Source organism: Zalophus californianus, chromosome 17 (genome assembly GCF_009762305.2).
Source record: "Zalophus californianus isolate mZalCal1 chromosome 17, mZalCal1.pri.v2, whole genome shotgun sequence".
In the NCBI taxonomy this organism is placed as follows: Eukaryota; Metazoa; Chordata; class Mammalia; order Carnivora; family Otariidae; genus Zalophus; species Zalophus californianus.
This window is the reverse complement of record NC_045611.1, coordinates 29,952,697-29,964,951: the sequence shown is the minus strand read 5'-3', so window position 1 is coordinate 29,964,951 and position 12,255 is coordinate 29,952,697. Positions and strand designations below refer to the sequence as shown.

Sequence of the window (12,255 nt, the reverse complement as noted above, 5' to 3'; positions counted from 1 at the left end):
ATCATGACCTGAGCTGAAGGCAGCCGCTTAACTGACTGAGCCACCCAGGCGCCCCCCAAAAATTTGTCTTCTCACTTTCAGTAAAACCTTTTGAGCAGAGATAGTTTCAAAGCGGTTCCTTTCCTTTGAACTGCAGTGTTTCACATGAGTCTGGGGATTTGTCACTCTCTGTATCTCCTTATAGAAGGAGGAGGAGTACTGGTTTATAGGCACATTGGTGTTGAGATTGTTTCTTTTGAAAACTTGGCATACGTTCCTGGCCAAATCCTTCAGTCGAAAGGAGGAAGGATGAAAATGTATCTGTCCTTCCATGGCCAGGTAAGAGATTTCATGAACTGGAGTGTCTTGTGTGACGTTGATGCTTGCTGTATGGGCAAACCATGACCGCTTTTGACCATCCTCGGCATACCTGCTTGCTCCGGTTTCTCACCTCAGCGATGCCAGGCTTCTTCTCAAAGTGGCAGCTTATACCAGCAACACGTTCTGGGGTCTCTGAGTACCACAGGTTGCCTGCATTTAAGGCCAACCCGCGGAGCCAAGAGGTCTGCCCTGTGGGTGCCCTGTAGCCGGTCGTACCCTCCCATTCTTCTTTTGAGTTCAAGGGAGAGTGCTGCTCCCGGGGTAGGCTTGCTGTACTTACCAGGAAGCTGCTGTGTCAGCGTAGACACTCAGGAGGCAGCCCGCTTTGCCCCTTCTTTAATCTCATCCCACCTAACCGTATCCAGAACCACCCCTTGCAATTTCTGGCATATTAAGCACCTTTCTCTAATATTTAGTGCTGACAAAAGTTGTGACCTAATTGAATAGTCCCCTGACCATGTCCCTGGGGAAGCTGGGAATGGGGCAGGTTGAGAGGCCTGAGTCTGTACCAACATCTTGCCGGGAAGCTTCCCTTCCCCCCTTTTGTTGGCTATTAAATTCTGAATATGTTCTCAGTCATGGATGTCCCCATGTCTAGGAAAAATAAGGTCATAAATATTAAGATTGAGTGATGAGAATAGACAGGTGAGTAAGAATGAAAAGCTTCAGTGACTGCGTGAAGCCGGGAAGATTGGATTTCAGTATTGGGCCTATTTAGCTCAGAAGTGTGCCTTTAGCAAAGCTCTTGATTGTTACTTTAAGAAATTTGGGATGAAATAGCCCAGGTAACACACTGGACAACAAAACCAAGGAAGTAAACGGGCTGGGTTAAATTTGGGGTGACCAACTGTCCTGGTTGGTCCGTGCGGGAGGGGATCTCAGCAAGTGGGGTATCAGGAGACTCGTGGGCGTGAATTGGTCACCCTAGCGGAAATTATGCCTTTGCATCTGTGGTCTTTTATATATGAGATGAGATTTCATGCTACAGTGGATGTCCAGAGCTCTTTTCATCCACCGACAGAGCACGCAGCATTTAGCCAGCAAAGAGTGAGAGCTTCTTTTCTATTTGTTTTGTTGAATAAATTCTACAAACTCAGATTCCAGTTGAATATAGAATCAGTCCGTTTTTAGCTATATTCTGAAATGGCTCTGGCAGATAGACATTCTTTCATGTTTTCTTCCTAGAAGTGATGAGGAGGCGTCTTTTGTGAAGCTGGAAATGTCTTTAGCTTATCTTTTAAGATGTACATACCATGAAGCCGGAGCCACTTGTACAGACTTAGAGTTTTAGATAAATTAGAAGCTCGTGAGTGAAAATTACAAGGTTCTTTCTAGAAGCCATAAAGGATTAGAGACAATTGGGAGCAATTTCAAGAGTTGTTTGATTAGGAGGTGGCCAAGGATTTGAATAAAGGTACAGGCCTCAGTGTCTTAACTTCCATGTTGTGTTTGCCACTCGGCTGCATCAGGCTAGTTGCCCCTCAGTGGAACAAGACCAGTGTTCATTAAGATATTTTCTCTCTGGGGCGCCTGGGTGGCTCAGTCAGTTAAGCGTCTGCCTTCAGCTCAGGTCATGGTCCCGGGGTCCTGGGATGGAGCCCCACATCGGGCTCCCTGCTCATCGGGGAGCCTGCTTCTCCCTCTCCCCCTGCTCCTCCCCCCCGCTGGTGCTCTCTTTCTCTCAAATTAATAAAATCTTTTATTTTAAAAGATGTTTTCTCTTTCTTTATTATGTCCGTGGATCCTAGTATTAATAGCGTAGGAGCAGTAAGACTTTTATTTGGGTAGATGAGGAGGGCATTTATGTATTTCTTAGAAATTGATTTCAACCCTTTATGGGAATCTGTCCTAGGGAAACTTCTCCAACCTCTGCTTTTTGTTTTGTTTTGTTCTTTTGATTCTGAAACTCCCTTTAGGTGAAGTAGGTCAGGTTAACCAGAAATTCTCAGGTGTGTCCTTAAACAGAGGCCTCAGAGGGGGACACACTGTGAGAGGGAGACTTGTCATTCAGCCTTCTTCATCAGACTTGAAGCCACGCTTCTGAGCCTGTCCGCCGAGGTTGGATCGGCTTTGATCCTCCATTTCTTCCTTGTCCTTTTCTTTGCATTTAAAACTCCATGTTTGCCACTGTTGTCTCCATCCTCACCTTTCACTGCATTTTTTAATACTGTTTATACAACAACCTATTGTTTTGTGACTTAATCATCTTCCATCAGTTTTTCCTGTGAAAACCCCCCAAATTGCTCTTATGTTCTCTTTCTCCCGTGCTTCACTTATCTAGTCTATTAGCAGGTCTTACTGTTTTTCTCTAAAACATTCTGAATCTGATCACTGCTCACCATCTTCCCCTCTGTCCCTGTGGTCCAAGTCACATCAGCCTGCATGGATTATGGCAGCAGCTTCCGTGCTGGTCTTCCTGCTTCAAAGCCTGCCCTTCTCAGTCCTCTCTCTTTTCCAGAAAGCTGCCAGAGTGGTCTCCTCAGACTTGGATCACATTTTTTTCCCTGCTTAAAATTTTCTAATGGTTTCCCATTGTATCTAGACTTAAACCCCAAATTCTGACCATGACCAACGGAGGCCTCCTTCATCTGTTCAACTTCCCCTCTCCACCTTGAGCACCAAGCTATAGTCTCAAGTACAACCAGCTTGTTCCCACCTCAGGGCCTCGGCCCCAGCTCTTACTTCCCCTTGGAATCCTCTTATTCCAGACATTGCCATTGCCTGGATCCTCATTATTCAGATCTCCGGCCAACTTAACTCTCCCCAGCGATGGTTCCGTATAGAGTAGTGCGTCATTCCCGCACACCCCCACTGACTCTTACTCTTCTTAAATTATCCTTTGCTTTTCCATAGCAACTCATATCTGAATTTCTTGTTTCTTTACTTATTCTGTATCTCCCCCATCATAATATAATCTCCATGAGAGCACGGGCTCTGTTTTGTTCATAGTGCTTGACCCAGAGTAGTTGCTCATCCAAATATTAAATCAAGTGATGCAAATAAGCGTTTTCTTTTGGGAGAGTAACTGTATAGTTATATACCTGTATATTGGTCTCAAGAGTGTGAGCTGTGGAGTCTTAAAGAATTTTCCAAAGACTTTTCAATTGATAATTAAAAAAAGAAATAGTTTATTTTTTAGAGCAGTTTAAAACGGTTCCTAGCAAAGCTGAGCAGAAAGTACAGAGAGTGACCCTGCACCTCTGTTTCCATGCATGTACAGCCTTTCCCACTGTCTACATCCTGCACTGATGTGGTACGTTTGTTATAATTGATTAACCTACATCGACACATCATTATCACCAAATCCATATTTTACATTAGAGTTTACTCTTGGTGTTGTATATTTTATAGATATGTTTTATAGATTTAAAAAATGTATTATGACCTGTATCTGCCATTATAGTATCATACAGGATAGTTTTACTGCCCTAAAAATCCTCTGTAATCCTCCTATTCGTGCCCTGCCCCACACCCAACTCCTGGCAACTTTTTATTTTTTCTGTAGTTTTGTCTTTTCCAGAATGTTGTATAATTGATATCTTACAGTACATAGCCTTTTCCGACTGGCTTCCTTCACTTATTAATATGTATTTAAGTTTCCTCATTTCTTTTTGTGACTTGATAGCTCATTTCCGTTTAGTGCGGAATATTATTCTGTTGTCTGAATGGGCCACAGTGTATCTATCCACCATTTTGGTTGCTTCCAAGTTTCGGTAGTTGTTGATAAAGCTGCTATAAACATCTGTTCACAGCTTTTTGTGTGGACATAGTTTTCAACTCATTTGGGTGAATATCAAGGAGGGCAATTGCTGAATCCTACCATGAGAGTATGTTTAGTTTTGTAAGAAATCACCAAACCAAATGGGGTTCCAAAACAGCTGTATCATTGTGCATTCCCACTGGCAGTGAATGCATGTTCTCTTATTCCATTATTTTTGTCAGCATTTGGTGTTATCAGTTATTAGTGGATTTTGGCCATTCTAATAGGTGGGTAGTAGTATCATGTTTTAATTTGCACTTCCATGACAAATGATAATGAGCATCTTTTCATATGCTTATTTGCAATCTGTATATTGGTGAGGTGTCTGTTCAGGTCGTCTGCCCATTTCTTCAGTAAAGTTGTTTGTTTTCTTGTTGTTGAGTTTTAAGAGTTCTTTGTATTTTGAATTACAGTCCTTTACTGAACATGTCTTTTGCAAATATTTTGTCCCAGTTTGCAGCTTGTCTTCTTATTCTCATGACAGTGTCTTTCATAGAACAGTTTTTAATTTTTCTGAAGTGCAGTTTACCAATTATTTCTTTCCTGGGTTGTGCCTTTGGTGTTGTAACCAAAGAGTCATCACCATGCCCAAAGTCATCTAGATTCCCTCTTACGTTATTTTCTAGGAGTTTTATGCATTTTATATTTAGATCTATGATCCATTTTGAGTTAATTTTTGTGAAAAGTGTAAAATTTGTGTCTAGATTCAATTTTTTTTTTTTTTTTGCATGTGGATGTCCTGTTGTTCGAGCACCATTTGTTGAAGAGAATATCTTTGCTCCACTGTATTGCCTTTGCTCCTTTGTCAAAGATCAGTTGACTGTATTTATGTGGCTCTTTTTCTGGATTCTCTTTTTTTTCTGTCCGTTGATCTATTTGCCTGTTCTTTTGCCAATAAAACATTATCTTGATTACTGTAGTTTTATGGTAATTCTTGAAGTTGGGTAAATCAATCTTCCAACATTGTTCTTCTTCAATATTGTGTTGGCTATTTTGCGTCTTTTGTCTGTCTGTATAAACTGTAGAATCAGTTTGTCAGTATCCCCAAAATAACTTGGGATTTTGATTGGGATTGCATTGAATCTATAGATCAAGTTGGGAAGAACAGACATCTTGACAATATTGAGTCTTTCTGTCCATGAACATGCACTATCTCTCCATTCATTTAGTTCTTTGATTTGTCCATCAGGGTTTTTTGGTTTTCTTTTCTTTTCTTTTTTTTTTTTTTTAATAGAGGGAGGGAAGACAGGGAGGGGCGGAGGCAGAGGGATAGAGAGAATCTTAAATAGGATCCATGCCCCAGCATGGAGCCTGACACAGAGTTCTGTCTCACAACCCTGAGATCCTAACCTGATCCGAAATCAAGAGTTGGATGCTTAACTGACTGAACCACCCACATGCCCCTTTGGTTTTCTTTATGTAGATCCTTGTACATATGTTTTTACTTTGCAGTTCCACTTATTCATTAGGAAAGTGATTGACTTTTGTATATTAACCTTATATCCTGCAGCTATGCTGAAATTGCTTATTAATTCTAGGAGGGTTTTTTTTGGTTGATTCTTTTGGATTTTCTACAGAGACAGACACATCATCTATGAAGAAGGACAGTTTATCTCTTCCTCCTCAGTCTGTATACCTTTCATTTTCTTTTTTTGTCTCATTGTATTAGCTGGCACTTCTAGTGTGCTATTGAAAAGGACTGGTAAGAAGAGACATTCTTGCCCTGTTCCCAATCTTAGTGAGAAATCAAGTTTAAGTGTGATGTTAGCTGTAGGTTTTTTGTAGATGGTCCTTATAACGTTGAATAAGTTACTCTCTAGTCCTAGCTTACTGAGAGTTTTCATTATGGATTTGTGTTGGATTTTGTCAGATTTTTTTTCTGCATCTATTGATATGATCATGTGCTTTTTCTTCTTTATCCTATTGATGTGATGGATTATATTAATTCATTTTCAAATATTGAGCCAGCCTTGCATACCTGGATAAGTTTCACTTGTTTGTTGCATATAAGTCTCTAAGACGTATAAAAAAGTATATAAAATATATATTGTTGGTTTCTATTTCTAATATTTTGTTGAGTATTTTGGCATTCATGTTCTTAAGAGATATTAATTTGTAGTTTTCTTTTCTTGTAATACATTTGTCTGGTTTTTCTATTAGGGTATTGCTGGTCTCATAGAGTGAATTAGGAAGTCTTCCTTCCACTTTTTTCTTCTGGAAGAGTTTTTAAAGAATGGGTATAATTTCCTCCTTAAATGGTTGGTATTATATGTTGGCTAATTGAACATAATTAAAAAACAAAAAGAATTCACCAGGGAACCCATCTGGGCCTGTTGCTTTCTGTTTGCGAAGGTAGTTAATTTTGATTCAATTTCTTCAGTACACATAGGCCTATTTAGATTATCTGTTGGCAGATTGAGCAAAGAATTGGTCCATTTTTTCTTTCTTTTTTTAAAATTTTATTTATTTATTTGAGAGAGTGAGAGAGAGCATGAGCAGTGGGGAGGGGCAGAGGGAGAAGCAGACTCCCTGCTAAGCGGGGAGCCCAAATGCGGGGCTCTATCCCAGGACCCTGGGATCTCATGACCTGAACTGAAGGCAGATGCTTAACCAACTGAGCCACGCAGGTGCCCCAAGAATTGGTCCATTTCATCTACATTATGTCTTGCCTACAAATTTGTAGGCATAGAGCTGTTGAAAGTTTTACTTTATTTGCCTTTTAATATCCATAGGATCTGTAGTGATGTTCCCTTTTTTTTTTTACATTAACCTTTATTTTTATTGAAGTATAACATAATACAAAAGAGTATGTAAATCAGGAGTGTAGAGCCAGCTATACTTAGTGAGTTTTTTTTATTTCTGGTATTAGTAATTGGTGTTTTTCCTATTTTTTTTCTTAGCCTAGATAGGCGCTTATTGATTTTATTGGTCTTTTCAGAGAACCAGCTTTGTTTTATTGACTTTCTCTGTTGATTTTCTGTTTTTCATTTCATTGATTTCTGTTCTAATTATTATTTTTTTTCTTTCTCTTTTAGATTTAATTTGCTCTCCTCTTTCTAATTTTGTAAGGTTGAAGCTTATATTGTGGAGTTTAGATCTTTCCTTTGTAATATATGTAGTGTGTTAATTTTTACTCTTCAAAGTGCTTTTTGGCTGCATCTCACAAATTTTGATGTTGTATTTTCATTTTCATTTAGTTAAAAATACTTTAAAATTTCTCTTGATATTTCTTCTTTCACCATGGTATTTAGAAGTTGTTTAGTCTCTTAAGTATTTTGAGATATTCTAGCTGTCTTTCTGTTACTGATTTCTAGTTTATTTCCTGTATGGTCTGAGAGCAGACATTGTATGATTTCTATTCTTTGACATTTTTTTTGGTCCCAGAATATGGTCTGTCTTGGTGAGTGTTCCATATGAGCTTGAGAAGAATGTGTATTCAGCTCTTGTTGTATGAAGTAGTCTGTAGATTTCAGTTATTTCCAGTTGATTGATGGTATTCTTGAGTTCAACTGTGTCCTTATTCATTCTCTGCCTAATGGATCTGTCCGTTTCTGATAGGAGATGTTGAAGTCTCCAACTATAATAGTGGATTTGTCTACTTCTCCTTGCTGTTCTGTTAGATTTTGCTTCATGTGATTTGACTCTCTTATAAGGTACATACACATTAAGGATTGTGATATCTTCATAGAGGATTGACTTTTTATCATTACGTACTCTCCTTTTTATCCTTGGTAATTTCCTTGTTTTGAAGTCCACTCTGTCTGAAATTCATATAGGTACTCCAGCTTTGTTTTGATTAGTGTTAGCACAGAATATCTTTCTCCACACCTTTATTTTTAATTTATATGTGACTTTATAGTAGTGAATTTCTTGTAGACAACATATAGTTGTGGTTTTTTTTTTTTTTTAGTTGCGTTTTGTTTTTTCATCCACTCTGACAATCTCTGTCTTTTAATTGGTGTATTCACTCCTCTGACATTAAAAGTGATTATTGATATAATTGGTTTAATAGCTACCTTATATGTTAATGTTTGCTATTTGTTGCCCTTGTTCTTTGTTCCGATTTTTCTCTTTGGACATCATTTCTTCAGATATTTATTTTCTGTCAATCTCCCTCATTTTTATTTTTAAAGATTTATTTATTTATTTGAGAGAGAGTGCACATGCATGGGGGAGCGGGGGATGGGCAAAGGAAGAGGAGAGAGAGAATCCGAAGCAGACTCCACACTGAGCACAGAGACTGACTCAGGGCTGATCCCACGAACCATGAGATCATGACCTGAGCTAAAACCAAGAGTTAGATGCTTAACTGACTGAGCCACCCGGGTGCCCACCTGTGTCATTCTTTTTCTTCTGGGAATCAAATTATATTTATGTTACACTGATCAGTAGTATCTAATAGGTCATTGATGCCCTTTGATTTATCTGTAGTCTTTATTTCTCTGTGTGCTTCATTTTTGGGTAGTTTCTATTTCTATGTATTCTAGTTCACTGATTTTTCTGCAGTGTCTAAAGTGCTATTAATCTCATTCAGTGTGATTTTTTAAATTTCAGATACATTTTTCATCTTTAGAAGCTTCCTTTATTTATATGTATAAAAGATGTATATGTGAAAGAAAGATATGTATACATCTTATATATATGTATCATATATCATATATGTCATATATATCTTTCATTTCTCCATTATGTTTTTTATAAGATTTTATTTTTTATTTAAAGGTCTTATTTATTTGAGAGAGCAACAGAGAGAATGGTAGAGAGCACAAGTGGGGAGGAGAGGGAGAAGCAGGCTCCCCGCTGGGCAGGGAGCCCGACGTAGTCCTCGATCCCAGGACCCTGGGATCATGACCTGAGCTGAAGGCAGACATTTAACCGACTAAGTCTCCCAGGTGCCCCAGATTTTACTTTTTTAAAAGATTTATTTTTGAGAGGGAGGGGGAGAGAGAGAGAGAGAGCACGAGCAGGGGGAGGGTCAGAAGGAAAGGGAGAGAAGTGGTCTCCCCACTGAGTATGGAGCCTGACGTGGGGCTTGATCCCACGATCGTGACCTGGCCGAAACTAAGAGTTGGACGCTTAACTGACTGAACCACCCAGGTGCCGCTATGAGATTTCATTTTTAAGTGATCTCTATACCCAACATGGAGCTCAAGCTTATAACCCTGAGATCAAGAGTTATAAGCTCTGCCAACTGACCCAGCCAGGCACCCCTCTTCTCTGTCACTTCTCAAGTGGATGCTGGATATTGTGAATTTTATTGGGTATCTGATTGTGTTAAATTCTTTTGAATAGTGTCGGACTTTGCTCTAATGACTAGTTAAACTATTTGGAATAACTTGGTACTTTTGAGGCTTGCTTTTAAGCTATTAAATGGATCTAGGGCAGCCTTTGATGTAGAACTAGTTTAGCTCTACTACTAAGATGATGCTTTTCCAAGGACTCTATCCATTATCTCATGTAGTAGGAGCCATTCTGACTGCTGAGAACACAAAATATCCCCAGCCCTGTGTGAGCTCTGAGATTTGTTCAGCCTATTTGCTGGTGCTTCTTTTCCTGCCCTTGGGAAGTTTTCATTCCCACCTGCACAGGTTAGTGCTCAGCCATAGACTTGGAAGGAACCCTTCTACAGATGTCTGCTTGTTTTCTCTCGGTACGGGTTCTCTTATTCCAGTATTCTCTTACAATCCTTGTTGCCTGGCTTTCCTAAACTCCAGTCTCTGTCTTCATAATTCCGCAAGAAGGAAAATTGAAAACTCTGGGTTCTGTCTGACTCCCTCCCACCCCCCTCTACTCTGGCCTTGACACTGTTCCAGGTTGTAAGCTAGGGCAATTTCAGGCCTCCCCTGTTTTGTTTTTCTGTCTTTGGGATTGTATCTTGCTCTCTTTTCCAGTGTCAGAAATGTTTGTTTCCTATTTTTTGGTCTATTTTTATAGTTGTTTAAGGTAGGAGGGCAAACCTTGTCACTGGTACTCCGGAATGTCCAGAAGCAGGAAACCTTCAGTTGACATTTTGTATTTCCATTATTTTGTTTAGAAGTTAATTTTGCTGCCCTGTAAGGGGTGTGGTGGTTTTGCCTTTTAGTTTAAATCATTATGAGTGTTGGTATCTTGGTAAGAAGCCTCTGTTATTTATGTAGGAAATCACCCAGTGCCGGGGAATAGTACTGTTCCATTCCCTTCTTTGTAATAGAGAAAGTGATGTCCTAAGCAGAGGTGATAGAGATTTTGCCTGACATGTGGCATCATTTCTTAGAATATGCAACAACTTGGCCTTTGGTTTTTCTTCCACTGTGTGTGGTTTTAGGCTTATTCTTCAGCTGATGAATTCACCACCTACTCCATTCTTGGGCTGTGAATCCATAGGCTTGAATTCTGTCCTGAGTGCCAAAACTTTGCAACTGCTGAGTTGGTTGGTTTTTTGCCTGGAAAAATTGTTAGGGCAAAATTGATACTTTGGGGAGAAAAAGAGGCAGATTTTCAGATGAAAGCTCTTCCACCCCAAATAGTATAAAAAATTTTTGGCTTATTATCTAAAGGCATGGGTAGAATTTGATGTATCATGAGAAAGAGAAAGAAGCTCATAAATAGTAAACTTAATGATGAGTGGGCATCATAAGACCACACATAAGTAGGGTAGCCATGTATCCTGTTTGCTAAAGACAGTCCTGAACACCTGTTGTCTTGGAATAATTACCATCCCCTTTTTTTCTTGGAAGTGTCATGGTTTTGATGTCTCTCTCTGTATACTTATATACATAAAAAGTCATCCTAGTTGTAAAGAATGGTTTAAAGAATACAAAGTAGGTGTTAATTCCCTGGTTATTGTTGTCCTTGAACGATGGATTTACTGTTTACTTTGTATTTTTGTTGAATAGTTTATAGTGACTAATAAATGTATATGTGTGTGTGTGTGTGTGTGTGTGTGTGTGTGTGTGGTTTTATTTTTTTTAATTTTTGGTATTTTTCCTACAGATGATCTCAATGCCACCCACCAACACTGTGTTTTGGCTGGTTTACCACCTCGGTTTAGTTCTACCCACCGAGTGGCAGAGGTAAGTGTAAATAAAAATGTGATTCAAACTTAATTGGATGTGACAGCAGTGGTTGAATGAGCAATTTTGCATAGAGTTTTGGAAGAGTATTTGATAGGAAAATTGCTTCCATCGAACTTGACATTAGCCTTTATTTACTTGCTTTTTTAGCTTTGAGCTGTGAGGGATACAGTTTTAAAAAGTGTGTTCACAGCATGGGATTAGTATATTTTGCTTCTTTGGGGTTCTGTTTCTTGGAGAAGGTAAAATGCTATTGGCAGGTGTTGCTAGCTAGAGATTTTCTAAGGGGTTTTTATCTGTCAAGGTCAAGGACAGGAGATGGCCAGAAGGAAATGGGGAGGGGGCACCTGGGTGGCTCAGTCGTTTTAAGTGTCTGCCTTCGGCTCAGGTCATGATCCTAGGGATCATGGGATTGAGCCCTGCATCTGGCTCCCTGCTCAGTGGGAAGCCTGCTTCTCCCTCTCCCCCTCCCCTTGCTTGTGTTTCCTCTCTCGCTATGTCTCTCTCTGTCAAATAAATAAAATCTTTAAAAAAAAAAAAAGGAAATGGGGAGAGTTTGTGTGCTTGTGCGTGTGTTAGCTGTGACCAGACTCCGATGGTTGAGAATTTACATTTCCCTTAACTTTTGGGTCAGGCTTCTGGGCATGTGAATGTAAATTAAGGAGAAAGTTACAGTGGTGCCCAGTAATTTCTGAGCTGCCCAGTTGAGTTCATAACCCAGATTTTATTGCTAAATTCTGCCACCACTTGCGGTGGCTGTTGGTCGGCTGATTAGACCAGTTCGGAATGGAAACTTAGGAGGTCGAAAAACTCCTAGTAGTCACCCTGCGGTACTGTGTGATCAGTTAAGGAAGGTTCCAGAGAGCAGGCGAATAATCGTGAGAAGGCCTACAAGTTGACCTCGTATCCAAGCTTGTTATCTGTGCTTTGTTTTGTAGATTGACTTTCCATCTTGCCACAGGGGGACCAGGGTGGGAAGTTGGGCAGAAGGGATACAACACAGTGGCAGGGGAACACAAACACAAGCCCTTCTCAGTCCCAAGACTGAGTCTGTAAGGCAGTGGCATGTCGTATGGTAATTAA

At 39.7% G+C, this 12,255-nt stretch overlaps 1 protein-coding gene across 2 annotated transcripts in view; it reads left to right on the top strand.

Annotated features, from left to right (window-relative positions):
- Nucleotides 1-12,255, top strand: part of FTO (FTO alpha-ketoglutarate dependent dioxygenase) — a 372,377-nt gene that overhangs the window by 148,159 nt on the left and 211,963 nt on the right. For both annotated transcript variants that reach the window (XM_027618868.2, XM_027618869.2), the window contains exon 5: nt 11,093-11,172. In XM_027618868.2, coding sequence (XP_027474669.1) covers nt 11,093-11,172 — 80 coding nt within the window. The remainder of the gene's footprint in view (nt 1-11,092; nt 11,173-12,255) is intronic.